The 23,219-nt window shown below is 39.6% G+C and overlaps 1 protein-coding gene across 1 annotated transcript in view; it reads left to right on the forward strand.

The window, feature by feature from the left end:
- LOC117322131 (multiple epidermal growth factor-like domains protein 8) overlaps window positions 1-23,219 on the forward strand; it is a 74,293-nt gene that overhangs the window by 24,665 nt on the left and 26,409 nt on the right. The window contains exons 7-21 of the mRNA XM_033876897.1: window positions 111-280; window positions 687-896; window positions 3,402-3,863; window positions 4,443-4,546; window positions 4,857-5,128; window positions 6,006-6,228; window positions 6,730-6,956; window positions 8,733-8,871; window positions 10,306-10,534; window positions 10,924-11,083; window positions 16,787-16,950; window positions 18,016-18,296; window positions 19,464-19,614; window positions 20,690-20,882; window positions 22,738-22,907. Of these exons, the coding sequence (XP_033732788.1) occupies window positions 111-280; window positions 687-896; window positions 3,402-3,863; window positions 4,443-4,546; window positions 4,857-5,128; window positions 6,006-6,228; window positions 6,730-6,956; window positions 8,733-8,871; window positions 10,306-10,534; window positions 10,924-11,083; window positions 16,787-16,950; window positions 18,016-18,296; window positions 19,464-19,614; window positions 20,690-20,882; window positions 22,738-22,907 (3,155 nt within the window). The remainder of the gene's footprint in view (window positions 1-110; window positions 281-686; window positions 897-3,401; window positions 3,864-4,442; window positions 4,547-4,856; window positions 5,129-6,005; window positions 6,229-6,729; window positions 6,957-8,732; window positions 8,872-10,305; window positions 10,535-10,923; window positions 11,084-16,786; window positions 16,951-18,015; window positions 18,297-19,463; window positions 19,615-20,689; window positions 20,883-22,737; window positions 22,908-23,219) is intronic.

Genomic DNA, 23,219 nt, shown 5'->3' on the forward strand with positions numbered 1-23,219 from the left:
ATTGATGTAGAGAAATTCTCTAAGATAGTGTTGGATTTATAATGTATCAACCCTAATATGACAAGTTATATTAAGACCAAACTTTAATCCTGATGTTTTTATGTCTACAGCAAACGCCTGCTCTAGGTCAGCGAGTTCCTCCATCTCTGGTATTACTGGCTGGTGGAATGGCTCCAATACAAAGTGGGACCATGTTGACCAATGTTCACTTGATGAAATTCCGGCCGGTATACAGAAGATTACTTATTACAACCCTGCAAACACAGAACAACCGGATGAGGTTTGTACCACTCTGTTTTTCCAGGAAATAATTTGGGGAGTTATGGTGTCAAGTGTGATCTTCACCAGTCAATTGATGTGTATAATGTTTACATCTAAATGACAATGGATGTTACTCTTGTGGAAAGTCCACTTATAGATAACAGTTGACATACAGAATTCAGAAAAATGTACCTCTTGTGTATACATGTAGGTGAATATCCTTCATTTTACAGAAATTCAGGAAAAAAAATATAATGATAAATATGTTATTTGTATTGATGAAGATCCTACATTCCACAGAAATTCAGAAAAAAAACTTCATAATAAAATATGTTATACCACTGGTGTTTAGGTGAAGATATATATTCCACAGAAATTCAGCAAAAAAATTTGTTAGTAAAATATTTTATACCACTGTTTTTTAGGTGAAGATCCTACATTCCACGGCTGACCAGTTAGATTATGAGCTTTACAAGGGTAAGACGGATGGCCACCTACAAATGACACTGAAAGGCTACATCCATCCCCTAGAAGCCACACCTATATATGGCACGGACAAGCTGCGCATGTTCCTCATGGCCTCCAGTTTCCCGACTGTTCTCCGCCTCAGTAATGACAGCACAATGGAAAAACTGGTCAGGACATTATTACATAGTAATCGGGTCTTGATAGAAATGTTTGTGATTCATTATTAAGTAAGATAGAATCAAATACTTTTCATAGGTGGAAGGGTCTTAAGGTGCTTTACCAAAATTGTGAATTTCATGGCCCTGTAATCTTATGTTTGCCCTTTGGAGGAGGTACCCTTTACTGTTGTTTACATAAGGAAATCACATTTTTGACTATCATTTGTGTCATTTCTATTGGAATTAGCAGTGTTGAAAGACAGTTTGCTGGTATGCATTTATTGGCCCCCAGGGGCTGGTGGGCAGGGTCAAAAAGGGTCAAATTTACAGAAATATTTCAAAACTCAGGTGACCGTTAAGGCCCATGGGCCTCTTGTTTTTAATGTCTTTGTTCCCTGACATTGTATTGGTTGTGTATATACCATATTCCAAGCAGGAAATGGAAATATTACACAACTTCAGACCTCTCACTATATTCATAATTGAAATATTTCCGAGTTAGATATAGCCCCTGAGAGGCTGCGGTGGCCGAGTGGTGAAGGTGTCCCAATACTTTATCACTAGCCCTCTACCTCTGGGTTGTGAGTTTGAAACCTACGTGGAGCAGTTGCCAGGTACTGACTGTAGGCCGGTAGGTTTTTTCCCCTGGGTACTCCGGCTTTCCTCCACCTCCAAAACCTGGCACATCCTTAAATGACCCTGGCTGTTAATAGGACATTAAACAAAAAACAAACAAAACAAACCCTGTTAAAACTACAACATGAAGTCTGTATATTGTCTGGGACTATTGAGTTCTTAGCTTTTGATATGTATATTTCAAATGGTTATATTATCTCATGCAGCAAACCATGAGACAAGACAGGTCACTGGGTCAAAGGCCAAGGTCAAGTATACTGGGTCAAAGGTCAAGATTAAATGCTGTATCTTTTCTCTGATGATTATTTTGCTAGCCCACCATCATCAGACGGTGGGCTATCAAAATTGCCCTGCATACGTGGTCTGTTTGTGGTCCATCTGTAAATATTTACATTCTGTATTGCATTTGCCTTTATGTCGTTAGTAAACCAAATTGTATTCACGAGACTTTACACTACAATTTACAGGGATTTGAATGCTAGCATTTATATACATAATCCACAACAAAAAATAAAGCAACTTTACATGTTATGAGAGTAATATTTATAATTTAAAAAAATGTAGTTGGCACAAAATAACTATAAGCACCGTTCTTGATCTAGGAATTATCAAATTGTCGATTTCGTCACACTCACAGGGGCTCGTTTCCGAATTTTCAGAAATGCAAGACACGACAACATTAAAAGTCCAGTATTTATAAAAAAAAATTCTTGTAAAAAATTGAGAGTATCAACATGGTTTCTGGTTGTGTATGATACTGGATTTTAGTTTTGTGGTTATTCACTGATGTCAAAGGCCTACCTTACAAAATCGAGACCCTGTGAAGTTGAAAATCGTCTGCTAATTATAAGTTAGCGACACTGATGTGACCGGTTACACTGGAATCCGTTTTGAACAAAATACCTTGGAATCGTTTTCACCTACTGTTAAGATGACTTTTATTTAGAATTTAAGAACTGATATTCTTCTGAAAATAACATAAATCCAGTCGATAGAAACTTTAAGTGTTTCTGAGGAATCACGTCTGTCCTGTGCAATACCCGTTCAAAGCCGCATCACTTCTAAATGTTAACCGTATATCATTGTGCCGAAAAACGACTTGGATTTTAAACAATCAGAAATTATGCAATTGTGAATAATTTGACGATATCTACAAACGTATATGAAATAGAAATTAAGCAAAATTTGTGCAAAGCCATTCTATTTATCTGTCACCCAAATTGTATTCATATCAACTGTATACTGCCATTTGGTAACAGTTCAATGCTTAAACAATCCTGGTTGTCTGATATTTCTTGAAAGGTACTGGAGGAATATTTCTCAATCTTCATTTGTAGGTTCCCCTCTGGTCCCTAGTTGTGACCATTTAATTTGAGTCTGAATGAGAAAACAAAATGGCCGGCAGACAGCCATCTTGGATTTTGACAGTTGAAGCATGTTCTTGCTATTTCTTGAAAATTACTGCAGGGATTTTTCTTAAACTCCTCATATATGTTTCCTTTGGTCCTAAATTGTTGTGACCATTTAATTTTGAGTTTGAATAGGCAAACAAATTGGTCAACAGGTAGCCATCTTGGATTTTGACAGTTGAAATGTATTAATGGTACATTTTAGAAAGGTCTTCTTAGTTGAGGAAGTGGAAAAAGAAGGAAAAAGTAGAGAAAATATAAGTCTTTCTAAGGATTAAAAGATATTTTTGTTTCTGGTATAATGTTAATGTCTGTTTGACCTTCAAACTGTGGAATGTGGGATATAATACAACACTTGATATTGTCATGTTTTGATTTATTTTGAATCCACTCCATTGAATTTAATAGCATTTATGAGTACTGTACTTTTGAATTATGTTTCAATTAACTTTGCTGTTGTAATTTTTAGGAGGTTGTTGCCACGATTAACAAGACAAGTACTGCTGGGTCTCGCAGTGTTGAGTCCATCAGGAATGCTAGCAGGCCACTTTTTCCCAATACAGCACGAGGCTACAAGTACCTTTTCACCATCAGAGGTACTAGTGATATGAATGAGAAACAGAACGCAACTGTGATGTTGGAATGGAACATAGCTAGCATTGAGTTTGTCAGGGGTAAACAGGTGCGGCCGTTCACTTTGGAATTCCTGGAGCAATATCACTCACCTCACTGTAGTCGCCACCATAACTGTCTTGCCTGTATGTCCAATGCTGAATGTGGCTGGTGCCCCTACACGGACACTTGCGACCACAAGGGCAGTAACTCTAGTCTGTCTTCCTGCGTGGGCCCTGATCTGCAAGCTTACCTTATCACCCAGCCTATGGACTGTGTACAGTGCTCCGACTACGTTGACTGTCACAGCTGTGCGTCAGTAAGTGAACTCAACTGTGACCTTGCCTAAGATAATCTGATATACAGTATTACAATTATCGCGGGTATTATTGTAACACAGAGAATTGTTGACTACTTGATAACACATTGAATACCTCCAATCTCTATGTATGACTGCCATATAATCTTTAGAATAACTGCTCGTCTCGTAGTTCAGAATCAACATTAAACATGTCAGTTACAAAGTAAAATTCCACCAGGTCAAATACCATCAAGATCCCAGAAAACAAACTTAATACTCATTATCTTGTTGATGTGTATTAATTTGTAGAATGTAGACAGTCTGCATTCCTATTGTTATTATTGAATTTGTACAAAACATGTACACCATGGGAAAAAAAATGGAAGATAAAAACTTGTTACCAAAATATATAATTATGTAGGTGTAGGGATATGAACATTTTACCTGAATATGTAGGGAGTTCAGGACAGCAACAATGTTTGTCGCGGATTTAACCCGGATTCTGTACACCCCTGTACCTTTACCTGTATATAATTGTTGGAATAAGTAAATATTATAGGTCTTAATACCTCATGTAATGCTGGTTGTGTATTTTAGGAAGAACTTTGTGAATGGGTCACTAAAGATGTCCGATGTACTAGGAGGTGGAGTGTCCATAACATGATCAAGGACCCTGCCAACTGTCCTGTTGAATGTCACAAGTATGTCAACTCACTAATAGTAGTATATATTTCATTTCTCCAGAAATATGACTGACAGCTCCTCCTATATATAACTATTTTATTCCCCTAGACGTATGACGTGCAGCTCCTTTATATATCTATTTTATTCCCTCAGACATATGACCTGCAGCTCCTGTATATAACTTATTTCATTTCCCAGACGTATTACAGACAACTCTCTTTATATAACTATTTTATTCCCTCAGGCGTATGACGTGCAGCTCCTATCTATAACTATTTACAGGCGTATGACGTACAGTTCCTATATATGAATATTTTATTTCCCCAGACGTATGTCGTGCAGCTCGTGTATATTACCCAACAGTGAATGTTTCTGGTGTGAGAACACAGGGACATGCCTACCATTCGCCCATTACATATCCCGGTTTGTGAATGGTCAGTGTCGTGAGTGGATGGACAGTGAAGGGATTGAGTCATACAGCTGTAAGAACTGCTCCTCCCATACGGTTTGTGAGAGCTGTCTGGACATGTACGGCTGTGGCTGGTGTAGTGACCCTGATAATCCTTCCATAGGGCGCTGTGTCGATGGAGACTTTGCAGGTACACTACCAATTAATTATATTTTACCAGTAAAATATCAAAAATGATCAACTTGATCAAAAAAAATTTTATCATCACTGGTAATTTTAACCAATCAAAAGGTTGATTTTTATTCACCTCATTGAAATTCACCAATTTTTCTGTAATATCCAAATAAGTGAAGGTTAAAAAAGTGTTATTTTTTCCACATCTGCAGTATACACTACAGGTTTTAGCCGGGCATCACCAGGTGGTGGGCTGTTCAAATCGCCATTCGTCTATCTGTGGTCTGTGGTCTACGGTCATCTGTATGCAATCTTTGTTACAAATATTTCTCAGAAAGCACTTAATGGATCTATCTCATATTTCATATTTCATATGTAGGCTCCCCATAATCCCATATAATGTATTTGAGACTGGTTAAAAAGGAAAATGGCCGATAGGTTAGTCTTGGCTACCTTGGGGCCCACCATTGATTGTGACGCTTAATAATCTGTTGTCTGGTTTATGATGTGTGTGTGCATCCAAACCACTAAACAGAGGCTAGCCAAATGGAAGACTTGGCCGAAAGAGCTTAACGAAATAGCAGAATAGCTGAATGGAAAAGCTATACTTGGAAAAATGGCTGGTCATATATACCAGCTGGAACAGTGGCCATACCCTGGCTGAACGAGTGCTGAATGAAGGCCAGATGCTAGCCTGACAGTTCTAAAGTGAATATGCAAGTATAGGGATATATTTTGGAATACGTTGAAGTAGCATACTTGTATGCAAGCTTGAATATATTTCAGGGAATGATACATTTAAATGTGTAATGACAATTTATATTTAGATACAATATACCAATTCATTTGAGAAAAAAAGACAACTGTAACAATGGAACTGTTTCTTTTCCCAGGACCGTATCATGGACAGAACTGTACAGCCATTATACACAGCATACAGAACAGGACGGAGGTGCTGCCGGCTGATTGGTCATATCAACGTTGCCCCGATGTTAATGAGTGTATCCTGGGTTTCCATAACTGTCATGACAACGCTACTTGTGAAAACGTTCACGGCAGCTACTTATGTCATTGTAACCGTGGCTTCAAAGGAGATGGTCAACACTGCCTGAAAACGTACGACTCCCTAACGTCAGCTGTTTCTACTCAATTACTTTCACTTTGTACATTTGTGGGATCGCATTATGTCTAAAAACATCATGATTACATCATCTGTACTTATACATAATATTAGATGTGGTTAAGTACAATAGTTGGATGATCCATATTGTGAAATAACAAAAGTACGAAAGGTGTTGTATCATGGACTTTATATAATTTTCCCCTCACAACTGTTGGTGCCTTAGTTGTGTATATATCTGATGTTTAATGTATATAACTATAGTCGAGTTGTCTCCCCTTCTTCCAAATGATTTGTATGATAATGTTTATAACTAATGATTGAGTTGTCTCCCCCTTCTTCCAAATGATTTGTATGATAATGTTTATAACTAATTGATCTGTATATGTATATAACTATGATTGAGTTATCTCCCCCTTCCTCCTAATAATCTGTATGATATTATTTATAACCATGATTGAGTTGTCTCCCCTTCCTAATAAACTCTCTGTTTACAGGTGCCACTATACATGTGTACATGGGAATTGTTCTGAAGCACCGGACTATGAGTGTCGTTGTAAGCTTGGCTTCACTGGACCTGACTGTAACACCAGCTGCCGGTGTAACCATCGCAGTACCTGTAGTAAAGGTGTGGGTCTGTGTGACAAGTGTCAACATAACACGACTGGACTACACTGTGAGAAGTGTGTGCCTGGCTTCCATGGAGACCCTGCTAATCTAATGGGTATGTAGCAAGCTAGTCAAACTTCCTTAGACATCTGAAAATCTCATTATCCAGATTTTGTTTCATGATGAGAAGAAAATAGTTTGAATTTGATTTTGTTTGAAAAAGCATGGTGGATATTGATAAACTTGTTTTCTTTAGTAGAAAATCTTTTTGGATACAAAAAAGATTTTTAGTACTAGTTCCAATTTTTCATTGTCTTTTATCTGTTTCATTGTGATCTTTATGATGTGTTTTGACATGTCTTGTGTGTTATTTTTCAGGCTGTGAGTCATGTAATTTTGTTGTTAGTCCCCAACCAGTTCCTGGGGGGACTATAGTTTTACATTGTGTATGTCTGCCTGTCTTTCCTTTTGTTTTTCCATCCTTCCATCCCTCTATCCTCATCCTTGGCCATTTGATTTGTGCTAGGTGATGCGGTGTGTTGTGTATCACCTTTGACCTACATCAGCGGAAAAAATTGTTTGGGGTTGATCTGCTGCTATTCTTATCACTGGAACTTCTTACCTGGGGTATAGGTTCATCTTACCTGGGTCATAGGTTCATCTTACTTGGGGTATAGGTTCATCTTACCTGGGGTATAGGTTCATCTTACTTGGGTTATAGGTTAATCTTACTTGGGGTATAGGTTCATCTTACCTGGGGTATAGGTTCATCTTACCTGGGGTATAGGTTCATCTTACTTGGGGTATAGTTTCATCTTACCTGGGGCATAGGTTCATCTTACCTGGGTCATAGTTTCATCTTACCTGGGGCATAGGTTCATCTTACCTGGGGTATAGGTTCATCTTACCTGGGGCATAGGTTAATCTTACTTGAGGTATGGGTTAATCTTACTTGGGGTATAGGTTCATCTTACTTGGGGTATGGGTTAATCTTACTTGGGGTATAGGTTAATCTTACTTGGGGTATAGGTTCATCTTACTTGGGGTATAGGTCTTACCTGGGGCATAGGTTTATCTTACTTGGGGTATAGGTTAATCTTACTTGGGGTATAGGTTCATCTTACTTGGGGTTCACTTGCATTGTACTTCTGATATCCCTTACTAAGTCATATTTCTAAATTCATTGACACAAATACCATCATCTGCAATTTGAGTGAGGGGTCTGTCAAATAATCAGTGTGTAGTATTATTTCTAATACAAATTCATCAGCTGTGCATTCTTGGCATATAATTTCACATCTGTTGGGGGATTGTAATTCACCAAATTGTCTTGTTAGGCTAAACGTACGCAGTACGTTCAGCCTATTGCCATCACCTCTGGATTCTATGTACACTTACAATCCTGGCATTCTGATTGGTCCAAATATTCCACCAACTTACTAAAACCCCCTAGTGGCAAAATCTTTCAGTATATATATTTCCACCATTAATCAATATAGTTTTCAGCGTACATTCAATTGCTATGAAACTAACAACTATTAAACCAAAAACTTACCTAAATTAAAAAATACATTATTTATGATAATTTTGAGATCCGAGACGTGATAAGATGGAAAATTGCGGAAATTCGGAACTCTTAACGATTGAGGTAATTAAGTGACCTTTTTACCAAAATGACTGAAGTCATCGAGGGATCTAGATGGATTATTGATAAATAATGAGACAGGTAGGTAGCTTTTATGCACATATCATCGCAAGAAATACACATGATGAGATTGCATTTTTATTTATTGCTTAGCAAATGGTTGAAACTTATCAAAGTTTTTATACACTGTATATTCTTTATCAACATGTTTAGCCTGCCAGTACTTTGAGTACTTTGATTTTTCAGGCTGTGAGCCATGTCAGTGTAATGGACATGGTGATGAGGAGTTGGGCCTATGTTCTCCCACTGGTCAATGTTACTGTGTAGACCACACCACTGGGGACCACTGTGATGTCTGTGAGGAAGGTCACTATGGCAACCCAATGTGAGTCAACAACCTTGTTTATATCATCACAATATGTCTTTATAGTATCAAGTGTAAGGGTCCATAGCACCAAATGTAGTGTCCATAGCACCAAGTGTAAGTGTCTATACCACCAAGTGTAAGTGTCCGTAGCATCAAGTGTAAGTGTCCGTAGCACCAAGTGTAGTGTCTGTAGCACCAAGTGTAAGTGTCTGTAACACCAACTGTAGTGTCCGTAGCACCAAGTGTAGTGAAATAGCACCAAGTGTAAGTGTCCATAGCACCAAGTGTAAGTGTCCATAGCACCAAGTGTAAGTGTCCGAAGCACCAAGTGTAGTGTCCGTAGCACCAAGTGTAGTGTCCGTAGCACCAAGTGTAGTGCCATAGCACCAAGTGTATTTGTCCATAGCACCAAGTGTAAGTGTCCATAGCACCAAGTGTAAGTGTCCATAGCACCAAGTGTATTTGTCCATAGCACCAAGTGTAAGTGTCTGTAGCACCAAGTGTAGTGTCCGTAGCACCAAATGTAGTGTCCGTAGCACCAAATGTAGTGTCCGTAGCACCAAATGTAGTGTCCGTAGCACCAAGTGTAATTGTCTGTAGAACCAAGTGTAGTGTCTGTAGAACCAAGTGTAGTGTCCATAGCACCAAGTGTAGTGTCCATAGCACCAAGTGTATTTGTCCATAGCACCAAGTGTAGTGTCCATAGCACCAAGTGTAAGTGTCCGTAGCACCAAGTGTAAGTGTCCATAGCACCAAGTGTAGTGTCCGTAGCACCAAGTGTAGTGTCCGTAGCACCAAGTGTAGTGAAATAGCACCAAGTGTATTTGTCCATAGCACCAAGTGTAAGTGTCCATAGCACCAAGTGTAGTGTCCATAGCACCAAGTGTAAGTGTCCATAGCACCAAGTGTAAGTGTCCGTAGCACCAAGTGTAAGTGTCCGTAGCACCAAGTGTAAGTGTCCATAGCACCAAGTGTAGTGTCCGTAGCACCAAGTGTAGTGTCCGTAGCACCAAGTGTAGTGTCCGTAGCACCAAGTGTAGTGTCCGTAGCACCAAGTGTAGTGCCATAGCACCAAGTGTATTTGTCCATAGCACCAAGTGTATTTGTCCATAGCACCAAGTGTAAGTGTCCATAGCACCAAATGTAGTGTCCATAGCACCAAGTGTAGTGTCCATAGCACCAAGTGTAAGTGTCCGTAGCACCAAGTGTAAGTGTCCGTAGCACCAAGTGTAAGTGTCCGTAGCACCAAGTGTAGTGTCTGTAGCACTAAGTGTAGTGTCCATAGCACCAAGTGTAGTGTCCGTAGCACCAAGTGTAATTGTCTGTAGAACCAAGTGTAAGTGTTTATAGCACCATTTTATGAATTATGGTATCAAATGTAGATATGTTAATCTTGAACTCTGTGTTTTTGCCAGTATTTGCCAGCCTGATGATACTATGTTGTCGTTACAGTAACGGTGGTCGATGTTACCGATCCTGTGACAATCCGACAGTCCTTAACAGTACCAGCGGCTACATTGGGTCGTACCGGGGAACAGGCGTGAAGGATTGGCATGCTTACTGTATCTGGATTATAGCCCCTCTCAGTGGGGACAAGCTGGAGCCTGTCCGAGGGGATTCCCAGTACGACATGCCTGCAATCAACATCACCATTGAGGACATTGACACTGACTGTGGATGGGTAAGGTTGAAAACACTTGACACAGACTAAGGAATGTCTATACAAAGAGTTATCTGATTGTACTGTATACTGTTAGATTGCCTTGTTTAAATCACTGATGAGTTGTATGTCATGACGCAGTGTCCAGCATCTTCTGTTAATTTTCTCACGTATGAAATTTTGCACCTGATCAGATTTTGCAGGTTATTGGTCAAGTTTAAAGGTCAAAGGCCACACTTGACCACTGTAAAATCCTGGATAGATTTATTTGTTTTTATGAGGGAGTTGGGGTATATCTGTGTGATCACCAACTCACTTTGTTTTAATTTGTGAAGTATGGATAAGTCCTGAATGTTTTAATTTGTGGAGTATGGATAAGTCCTGAATGTAGATGTGTTCTCTGTTTACAGGATTATGTGTATGTGTATGATGGCATCCCAGACTTCATTGATGGTGATAAGGATGCTTGGGGGACACTACTTGGTGTGTTCTGTGGGAAGAAGGCTGGATACTCGGTTCTGGCAAAGTCACGCATTGTCACCATCTACTTTGAAACTGACATTTCCAAACGTAAGTTTCAAATACATGTCATATTTCAACTGCATGTCTTTTTGTTAGATCTACATAGGTTTCAACCAGCAGGGAATATCATGGCGGAGGTCATTGTAAGTGTCAAACATAGGCTGGGCATTGGTAGACTTTTCGGTACTCTCCATCACTTTGTTCACCCTTTATCTGTTCAAAGCTTTTATGAGAGATATTTCCTGAACCTCAACACTGATTGAGCTCATATTTACACCATAGTATCACACTATCAAGTTGTACACTTATTAAGATCTCAGTGGTCATAGGTCAAGGTTAAAGGTCAAAGGTCACACTTGACCACTTTTAGAAAAGACAGATTTATTTGATTGATTACAGGAGTTTTCTATATCAGCCCCTGCTCATTCTGCTTTTATTTACTAACACTTACTACTGCTGCATTGGATACTAACAATACAATTGGCATCTCTATTTAACTAGATATATGTATCACAGTTTGTTTAAAAGATTACTAGTGGGTGAGGTGACAGGGGTGTTGAGGGTGGGTGAGGTGACGGGTGTTGAGGGTGGGTGAGGAGACAGGTGTGTTGAGGGTGGGTGAGGTGACAGGTGTGTTGAGGGTGGGTGAGGTGACGGGTGTTGAGGGTGGGTGAGGAGACAGGTGTGTTGAGGGTGGGTGAGGTGACAGGGGTGTTGAGGGTGGGTGAGGTGACAGGGGTGTTGAGGGTGGGTGAGGTGACAAGGGTGTTGAGGGTGGGTGAGGTGATGGGTGTATTGAGGGTGGGTGAGGTGACAGGTGTTTTGAGGGTGGGTGAGGTGACGGGTGTTGAGGGTGGGTGAGGAGACAGGTGTGTTGAGGGTGGGTGAGGTGACAGGGGTGTTGAGGGTGGGTGAGGTGACAGGGTGTTGAGGGTGGGTGAGGTGACAGGTGTTTTGAGGGTGGGTGAGGTGACAGGTGTGTTGAAGGTGGGTGAGAAGACAGGTGTGTTGAGGGTGGGTGAGGTGACAGGAGTGTTGAGGGTGGGTGAGGTGACAGGTGTTTTGAGGGTGGGTGAGGTGACAGGTGTTTTGAGGGTGGGTGAGGTGACAGGGTTGTTAAGGGTAGGTGAGGTGACAAGGGTGTTGAGGGTGGGTGAGGTGACGGGTGTTGAGGGTGGGTGAGGTGACAGGGGTGTTGATGGTGGGTCAGGTGACGTAGATTCTTTTCCAGTCCTAGTTCTTGACGAGCCCAACCCTCAATAGTGAGAGTGGTGCAAAGCAGACCTGTCACTGTATAATATGGGTTTAGACTAGGATTTTTAGGTCACCTGAGACCTATTGCAATCGCCTTTTGTCCGGCGTCGTGCGTCGTGCGGTGTGCGTCGTCCGTCGTCCGTCGTCCGTCGTGCGTCGTAAACAATTTACATTTTCAACTTCTTCTTAAAAACTGCTGAACTAAATTCAATGAAATTTTACAGGAAGCTTCCATGGCTGAGGGTGAACCAAAATTGTGAATTATATGGTCCCCACCCCCCAGGGGCCTGAGGGGCGGGGCCAAAAAGGGTCAAATTGACTAAAATTTCAAAAATCTTCTTCTCTACTCTCAAATATGGTAGAATCAAATACTCTACATAGATGGAAGGATCTTAAGGTGCTTTACCAAAATTGTGAATTTCATGACCCTAGGGTCTCATGTTTGCCCCTGGGGAGGGGGTAAACTTTTCTATAGTTTATATAGGGAAATCACATTTTTGACTATTATTTGTTGAATTTTTATTGGAATTCATTCTAACTTCGTTAACATTATCAGCTTGGGATGACAGTTTGATGGTATGTACATGTTGGCCCTGACTGACCCCAGGGGCTGATGGGCGGGGCCAAAAAGGGTCAAATTAACAGAAATTTTAAAAATCTTCTTCTTACAGCCCAAATAGGTTGGATTAAATACTCTTCACAGATCGAAGGGTCTTAAGGTGCTTTACCATAATTGTGAATTTCATGACCCTGGGGTCTCATGTTTGCCCCTGGGGAGGGGATAAACTTTACTATAGTTATAGGGAAATCACATTTTTGACTATCATTTGTTTTATTTGTTTTGAAATTCATTCTTTCATTCAAATTTACTGAAATATTTCAAAAATCAGGTGACCGTTAAGGCCCATGGGCCTCTTGTTTTTTTAAATGTTTTTAATTGTTTTACTTAATAAGTTAAGGTTGAAAATGATAATAAAAAAAACAACGCTGTTTCAAGTAAGTTTTGCTGAGGTCAAAGCAATAGTTTTGATTGTATGTGGAGTCAGGCTGTTAGATTTGGCATCAAGCAAACTTCAAAGGGTTCAAAGTAAGAACAATCAGATTAAAGTGCTTTCCAGTTGAGTAAAAGGGCTTGATTACAATGTATGATACTGAATGTCACATTCCAAAAAAGGAAAACAGTATTTGTAATATAACTCAAATGGAACCGTTTTGGCCAAAATGACTGAAATATCCAGTTGAGTGATAACTTGTATAGCCATCATGAATTATTCTTTGGTCTCAAACATTATTGGGGAAAGCATAATCATGATTTATGTAAATAAGACTGGTGCAACCTCTTGGGACAGAGGCGCAGCATTTCAAAAGGGGGGACTTTTTAGCAAAGATCTGCTTTGAAACTATACTTCAGCTTTATGCCTGTGTTGATAACAACTAAATTTGGTCTGAAACATCATTATGGGAAGGCAATCATAATGGGGCTCGTTTTACTTTGGGGACAGAGAGGTGGGGCCCCAAAAAGTTTGAAGTTAGGTAAAAGTTTGCTATTAAACCTTCTTTCTAGATAATGCCTGAGTGTAATGCAACTTAATTTGGACTGAAAAACGAATTTCAAAACCATTAAGAATTTACATTTATGTGGCTCTATCGAGGTGACAGAAGGGTTGGGCCCCAAAAGGGGAAGAACAAATTTTGCTGTGAAATAAAACTCTTCCTTAAGGCTTGAGTGGTGTGAGACATCATTAGGGAAAGTAATCATAATTGATATAAATTAGACTGGTTTGGGGACAAAGGGACTGGGTATCAACTCGGGAACTTGGATAATTTTGACATCAAATCGATTCTTATGACAATGTACTGCTGACCAAAACTACCATTAAGGATAGCGGATTCTTAGTGAGATTTTACTTAAAGTGGTGTGGATATGAAAGATATCATTCTCTCTGCTGTAAGTCATTCTAGTCAGATGACTGCTTAGGCCCACAGACCTCTTGTTTTCCAGAAAAGTTGTTGCCATGGTAACCTAGTTGCTATTCGTAGGTTTTGAGTAAAAATTCTGTCCAGACACGAATCCTTCTAAACTTTTACCTTTAAACAGTTATTCAATAACCAGAGGCCCAGTGACCTGACATTGGGCCTGTAGCATGCTGGGATGAAGGAATACCAAGTGTGTTGCAATGAATGACCTTGACCTACATTCAATGTCACAGGTGTCAAACATGCAACGTTTTTATACAATTTTCCCCCCTTAATAATCAAGAGGCCCAGAGACCTGATATTGGACCTGTAGCAGGCTAGGGTTGAAGACTGAGTTTGTTTGAATGGCCTTAACTTTCATTCAAGGTCACAGGGGTCAAATGTGTTCTTTAAACAATGGCTTCTCAACAACTTAAGAGACTCAGAGACCTGATATTTGGCCAGTAGTATGCTGGAATCAATGGCTACAAAATTAACACACAGGGGAGGTCGTCCTTAAATGGCCATTGCTGTTGATAGGAAGTTAAACAATGCATAATGAAACCAGAACGGTTGCTATGGAAACATAATGGGAGTTTCTCATTGGTCAAAATAGGGATATTTTCTGATTAAGCTAAAAATCAGTATGTAAAGGTTTTGAGGGATGACAAATACAATATTATTATTTTTAAAAAAAGTTGTCATTGGGTTGCCATCGTAGTCTAAAAGAAGCCCTAAATTTTGATGGCTCTTCTGCAGACAACTCCTATTGTGAATCAATTGAAAATGGAACTACACTGTAGGTGGTCTGCACTATCAATTGCTGATGATAGGATCCATAGTAATCGGTAGCTGTATAAGTGTATGTCAATGGTTGGTAAAGGGTGGAAAGGTATTAGCTGGCTATTGGATAACAGTTTCTCTGTTCTTGTTCCTTCCTACTATTACCAAACATTACTGTACTGTTATCGTACAGCATCTTATTACACAGCAACTATTTTTTTCCATTACAGATATGTCTGACATTTTTTTCCTACGTACTGTCTATAGTAACTTAGAATTCAACAATCGTAAAGGTAAATTTTTCTTCATGTTTTTTTATTTTCATTTTGCCTTATGGCAGCTTTGTTACTCAGTCCGTTGAGGTTTTATCGTGTTTATTGCATGCAAGTCATTGCATGAAAGTCAATTTGTGAATATAGAATGCTCTTTAAGGTTAAGGAGACGGAAACAGGTTTGGTACATCTGTCCTGTCTCTCCCGACAGAATAATTGTATGTATCAGATACTCTACAAAGGTAGAGCTAGGGTTGCTTAAGGAATGTTGTAGGTAAGTCGTTTGACTTGTTTAATGTTTATTTTGATTACTGCATGGAGGGGTGTCATTACTATGTATGTTTGAAGGGCAGAGCCGAAGGGGGCAATTTGGCTATGTTGTAATAAATAACTTCGTTTCTGGATTTATGCAAGGGATATTTGACTGGTGGCAATCCTAGGTGATGGGGATTCAAAATAGTACAAATGGTGGGTTTGAGGGTCAAGGGCAAAAAGGGCAATTGGACTATATATTACCAGAAAAACCAAATGTTTGTTTAAGGAAAGTTTTAAATACAATGCATGAAACATAGAGTGTTGCAGATCCCAAATTTGGATATGTTTGTAACATAACTTAAATAAATGTGTTTTGCCATAATCACTGAAATATCTTGATGAATGCTCCTAGTTTTTCTGGCTTTGTCTTTTGTAAATGTTTCATTCTATGCTTGATAAAGCTTGCTCTGTCTGTTGTAGTTTGCTGTCTGTAATCTTTTCACAAATTTTGACATTTCTTCCAAAACTCGTGAAATGATTTTTAGCTCTCCTGCCCGATGGGTCATCGTCCGTTGTCTGTCCACCTGGCGTCAACTTTTCCTTTTAAACTAATGATAGTTTAAGACATTTTTTTTTTTGGGGGGGAGGGGGTGATTTTGTTTACCAGGAAAACAACCAAGTCCCTAACTATATACAGGTTTTGTGCACTGGCTAATATTTATCAGTCCTAGATCAATTTTGTCCGACTTGATCAAGTGGTGTAAATTATTAATGCTATTATAAGACATGGGTTTCCAGTTACTATGGAAATACAATGGAAGCATCTGATTGGTCGAAATGAAGATATTGTCTCATTAAGCTGAAAATTGATAATATAAGTGTTTTGAGGGATAGCAAATACAGTGGTGCTATTCCAAAACAATTGATGTCATTTGGTTACCATGGTTGCAAATGAGGGGTAGTGGGATGTATTATGTAGTTCGCTTACAGTTCTAGTTCTTGTTTTGCTATTTGCTATTGCTAATTCATAGAAAGTTCTTTTTAGATCTCTCATACATTTCATGTGAAGGTTCGAATTTTCTTTGTTTTAAAATGATTGAAGTTGAGAAAAGATCAGTTTTATGTAGAGCCAATAAAAATCTTTCAATGGTAGGTGCCAAAATCCTTCTAGGATCTTGTCTTTATTCTCACCTGCCGGTACTGACAGCCTGATGATAATTTTGTCTTACAGACAATCGTATACCTGGATTCAATGCTAGCTACCACATGAACAAATGTCCCACTGTGTGTCCTACCAATAAAGTGTGTGAGGGCGATCGCTGTGTCTGTGAAACTGGCCACGATGGTCCTGACTGTGACAACTATATATGTACAGATAATTGTACCTTTATCCAGGTAAGTAATACAAGTATCTGTTGCCTACATTAAGGTAATGACTGATCAACTGTATATGCTAAAGATCCATAGAGAGACGTACTGTAAATTTGCATGTAAAATGTGCAGTTTTTTTTTTTTTTAAATTGACAATTGAAAAAATCCACTTCGCACTATATACGCAGGAACAAGCCAATTAAGGTCAGATGAATGGATGTTATGAATATGATTTGAGATTTTTAATCATTGTTTCCTTCGACAGCAGGATTATGATGTTATACTTAAATATATAAGGCATTTAGTAAGTAAATATTGAACAAATAAAGGAAATAAATAGTTATTTTGATGTTTAATTCCTTCAAATTGTATATCTGTTTATCAGCAATTACGTGGATTTATCTTTGTCAAGTCACACATGTTCAGCACACATACAATCTCCCTTGAGCAAGTTGTCGTATTCAGGTGCAATATGATGTATAAAGGCTCAATTAACATCAAACAAAACTTGAAATTATATATCAGTACTCTGGACCTCTTGTTTATTGTTACTTGTGATGTAATACAGTTAACGTCACATGATAATAACTTGTTACGATAACTCTGAAAGTTCCATGACGCTCCATTGTGACATTACCATCATAGTAATACATGTAATTTTCTCGGTGGGATAATATTATAATACTAATTCTTTTCCACCTTAATGAAAATTTCTGGGTTCAGTAGCTGTTCTCTAGGGGTGGCCCAAATTTCATTTTGGGTCACTTGATCAGACAAAGGCTCAGGTGACCTACCAGGTATACTTACCTTTAGTTCTTTGTTGTCAATTTACAGTTGACATTTTCGACTTCTTTTCAAGAAACCTTACCCCAATCTCAATAAGCTTTTCAAGAAACCTTACCCCAATCTCAATAACCTTTCATAGCTAATGATGTGCTAAAATTGTGAATTAATGCTCCCTGCCCACTAGGGCTATTGAGGATCAGGGCAAAACGTAGTAAAATTTGATAAAATTTTGAAATCTTCACATCCAGTTATTCTGAAATCAAATACTCTTCCTAACTGAACGATTTGAATTAATTTTTTCAGGATAAATACTCATGTAGGTGCCAGGCTAACTTCCAGGGAGGCGCTAACTACACCATAGAGTTGTTACCTTGGTTCTACCAGGACGTGCCACGCCTCAGGGGCCTGTTTGGTCAGTGGAATAGGTACGGCCACACCCTGACAGCCTGTGGAGATGGGCTTATCTACATGTTTGGTGGCTACTCTCTAGAGAAGGGATTACTCAACGACCTCTGGTTGTTCAATATCAGCAGAAACAAGTGGAGTCAAATCATGCCCATTACCATTGATGAGCCAGAGAGAAGGTAATGTATTCGTATACTGTATTGTTGTTAAATTTCGCAGGGCTAATATTTTGCGGTTGTCTAAGTCGGAACAAACTTGTGGGTATTCAATTTTGCGCTGCACCGACTTGTAATCATTCTGCGGTAAACATTTCTACAGTGCAACTTCCAAAAACCAATCCTATTCAAAACCGATCACCTGATCTTGTTGACAATGGCAATGGTGATGTATGGAATTGATCCTTCTTTATTATTGTAATAAACAAACTTCCCAAAGACCGATCCCTCTGAATTCTGAAAGCTGAATCAATTTTGTGTCCAGAATGGTTAAAATATACCCAAAATTACTTCTATAAACCAGCCTTACCTTAGCGAACATGATAAGTGTCCGTCCAACCGACCATGAAATCAACACCCGTGGCAATTGTTATTTTAAACTTTATCTTGGGGTATGCGCGTGTAGTAGGTAAATTGGTAAATAACACCTGCGACTAGAAAAGCATTATGATTTAATTGTGAACTGATCAAAACAGTCAAGATGAAACCGACTTGACATGCATCATTGAAAAACAAGTAGAGCTAGAAAGCCAGAGTTTCACATCTAATTTGCATGAGGCCCCGACTTGTTTCGAATGAAATGAATACCCCTTATCATGCCCCATAATCACAGAGGTGGAGAGACAGGTCAGATGCATGTCATCTGATCAATATTATCCCCAGATCCTGACGGTCAAAATGGATAACATCTCCAAATCGAATCTTCCCAAAACCGGCCAAGGATTCATGTACCGTGCATGATCAATTAAGAGACGTTCCACTGTATACAATATATGCTGTATATTTGCTGTATATTTATTGTTGTGTAATATTCTGTGACTGCGAATATAGAAAAATTAAGTTTCCCACAAATATTACCATCCATACAGTATGTGCACTGTTTACAGTACCCTAAACCCTATTGCTGTGATTTTTTTTTGAAACTTTGTAGATTTTGCATTGTAAATACCTTGGAAAAATTGGAATAATGGCATGATAGGTCAAAGGTCAAGGTGGCTGTTATCAGACATAGAATTGTTTTGCTCTTTATATATTTGAGACCAGTCAAATAATGGCATGATAGACGAAAAATGCTGATATCACAAAGACATTAGGAAGTCATGCTTATATATACTCTATTGTTTTTCTCAGATATTACCATGCTGCAGCCTGTGTGCCTATAAAGAGACAGCTATTTATCTACGGCGGATTCATCAAGGACCGGGCTGGTAACCAGAAATATAAGGCCTCTAACGAGCTCTGGAGCTACAATATTGGAGGGCGCAAGTGGACACGCATGTCGGTGAGTAAGAAGAGAAATTTAGGTTTCAATCTCCTAGGGTCAAAATTGAAGTCCCTGCTTGTTATACCCCCGCAACGAAGTTAGGGGGGTAAACTGGAATCAGGTTGTCTGTCCCTCCCTCCCTCCGTCTGTCCGTCCCCCACGTCCGTCCGTCCGTCCGTCCGTCCGTCCGTCCGTCCGTCTGTCTGTAGACACATTTTGTCCGGACAACGCCTCATAAACCGATGGGCCGATTCCAATGAAACTTCACACAAATATTAATGATCATGTGTAGATGTGCATGCCACTTTCTTTTTCTCAAAATTATGGTTGCTATGGCAACTGGTCACTATAAACAGGTTTTCCTATAAGAACCATAACTTTAAGATTGTCTGGACAACTCCTCCTAAACCAAAGGGCCGATTTCAATGAAACTTCACACAAATATAGAGGACCGTGTGTATATGTGCATGCCTTTTTCTCAAAATTATGGTTGCTATGGCAACTGGTCACTGAATTCTCTTTATATACATATATTTCAGACATTCTGAATTTCAGAAATATCGGCATGCACGGGTTATCTTGGTTAGCCTCTAATTAACAGTTCCAATTCACTTGTGCAGATTGTGGGGGTATTAGTCAGCCATCCTGGCGACAGTTCTAGTTTCTAGTCTGCTACTATCAATAGATGTTTGAAATCCTCACTCTACCGACTTAATTAATCTTCTAACTCTGCCAACTTTATTAATTATATCTGATTGTCCTAAAAGTTCATACACTGACAACTATGATCTTCTTGAATGAATTTGCATTTCTCCTAGGATCCAAATTGAAGTAGCTATTGCTGTAAATAGATTTTCATCATCCTTGCTCTACCAACTTTACCAATCATCAAATATATAGTTCTGTTACTCAAAACACTCATAACTTATTTCTTGTTATGATATTTAGTAGTTTTCCTGAGCAACATTGTAAATTAGACAGTTCTTGCCATGTTTTGTTAGTATTGGTCATTGTTATTGAATAAAGAGAGGACTTGTATCACTTAAGATGTCTTGGTGGTGTCTGTTGACTAATGTATTTAATTTTTATACAGGTGCCGGCCCATGTAAAGCCTGTGGCTGGACACACTATGACAAGGATAGAGGAAACTCAGCTACTCATAATTGGAGGATTCTCCACAGAAAACTACTTCTCCAACAAGATATACAAGTTTGATACCAATGTAGAACATGGAAAAGCATGGTCTGAGTATGGCCGGGACAGTTTGGATGGAGCTGTCCCTTTAGGTAAAGTTTTCAGATTGAATGAATGATTTTATATGGAGTAAGCACTTTATAGGGAGGGGAATGTACAAGTTTATAGGGGAGTGTACAGGTTTATAGGGAAGGGAGTGTACAGGTTTATAGGGAAGGGAGTGTACAGGTTTATAGGGAAGAGAGTGTACAGGTTTATAGGGAAGGGAGTGTACAGGTTTATAGAGAAGGGAGTGTACAGGTTTATAGGGAAGGGAGTGTACAGGTTTATAGGGAAGGGAGTGTACAGGTTTATAGAGAAGGGAGTGTACAGGTTTATAGGGAAGGGAGTGTACAGGTTTATAGGGAAGGGAGTGTACAGGTTTATAGGGAAGGGAGTGTACAGGTTTATAGGGAAGGGAGTGTACAGGTTTATAGGGAAGGGAGTGTACAGGTTTATAGAGAAGGGAGTGTACAGGTTTATAGGGAAGGGAGTGTACAGGTTTATAGGGAAGGGAGTGTACAGGTTTATAGAGAAGAGAGTGTACAGGTTTATAGGGAAGGGAGTGTACAGGTTTATAGAGAAGGGAGTGTACAGGTTTATAAGGAAGGGAGTGTACAGGTTTATAGGGAAGGGAGTGTACAGGTTTATAGGGAAGGGAGTGTACAGGTTTATAGGGAAGGGAGTGTACAGGTTTATAGGGAAGGGAGTGTACAGGTTTATAGGGAAGGGAGTGTACAGGTTTATAGGGAAGGGAGTGTACAGGTTTATAGGGAAGGGAGTGTACAGGTTTATAGGGAAGGGAGTGTACAGGTTTATAGAGAAGGGAGTGTACAGGTTTATAGGGAAGGGAGTGTACAGGTTTATAGGGAAGGGAGTGTACAGGTTTATAGGGAAGGGAGTGTACAGGTTTATAGAGAAGAGAGTGTACAGGTTTATAGGGAAGGGAGTGTACAGGTTTATAGAGAAGGGAGTGTACAGGTTTATAAGGAAGGGAGTGTACAGGTTTATAGGGAAGGGAGTGTACAGGTTTATAGGGAAGGGAGTGTACAGGTTTATAGGGAAGGGAGTGTACAGGTTTATAGGGAAGGGAGTGTACAGGTTTATAGGGAAGGGAGTGTACAGGTTTATAGGGAAGGGAGTGTACAGGTTTATAGAGAAGGGAGTGTACAGGTTTATAAGGAAGGGAGTGTACAGGTTTATAAGGAAGGGAGTGTACAGGTTTATAGGGAAGAGAGTGTACAGGTTTATAGGGAAGGGAGTGTACAGGTTATAGGGAAGGGAGTGTACAGGTTTATAGGGAAGGGAGTGTACAGGTTTATAGGGAAGAGAGTGTACAGGTTTATAGGGAAGAGAGTGTACAGGTTTATAGGGAAGGGAGTGTACAGGTTTATAGAGAAGGGAGTGTACAGGTTTATAAGGAAGGGAGTGTACAGGTTTATAGGGAAGGGAGTGTACTGGTTTATAGAGAAGGGAGTGTACTGGTTTATAGTAAAGGGAGTGTACAGGTTTATAAGGAAGGGAGTGTACAGGTTTATAGAGAAGGGAGTGTACAAGTTTATAAGGAAGGGAGTGTACAGGTTTATAGGGAAGAGAGTGTACAGGTTTATAGGGAAGAGAATGTACAGGTTTATAGGGAAGGGAGTGTACAGGTTTATAAGGAAGGGAGTGTACAGGTTTATAGGGAAGGGAGTGTACTGGTTTATAGAGAAGGGAGTGTACTGGTTTATAGTAAAGGGAGTGTACAGGTTTATAGAGAATGGAGTGTACAGGTTTATAAGGAAGGGAGTGTACAGGTTTATAAGGAAGGGAGTGTACAGGTTTATAGGGAAGGGGGTGTACAGGTTTACAAGGAAAACGATTTGCAAAAATTCAAAGTGAAGTAATATTTGTTTCTTTGATATACAGGTCTGTATGGACATTCAGCAGTCTATCACGAACAGACAAATGCGATCTATGTTTATGGTGGGATGCTGTTTCACATTGATAAATTCTCAGTGTCCAACCAGCTGTATGTGTTAAATCTGGAGGAAGACAAGAAAGACTGGAATGTCCTTCAGGCTGAGGAGGGTAGTGAGGTAAGACTTGTCTGGTGTAATTCAGGCTGAGGAGGGTAGTGAGGTAAGTCTTCCCAGGAGTACGTCAGGCTGAGGAGGTAGTGAGGTAAGACTTGTCTGGTGTAATTCAGGCTGAGGAGGGTAGTGAGGTAAGTCTTCCCAGGAGTACGTCAGGCTGAGGAGGGTAGTGAGGTAAGACTTGTCTGGTGTAATTCAGACTGAGGAGGGTAGTGAGGTAAGACTTGTCTGGTGTAATTCAGGCTGAAGAGGGTAGTGAGGTAAGACTTGTCTGGTGTAATTCAGACTGAGGAGGGTAGTGAGGTAAGACTTGTC

The sequence above is a fragment of the Pecten maximus genome, chromosome 2, assembly GCF_902652985.1.
Source record: "Pecten maximus chromosome 2, xPecMax1.1, whole genome shotgun sequence".
Lineage (NCBI taxonomy): Eukaryota > Metazoa > Mollusca > Bivalvia > Pectinida > Pectinidae > Pecten > Pecten maximus.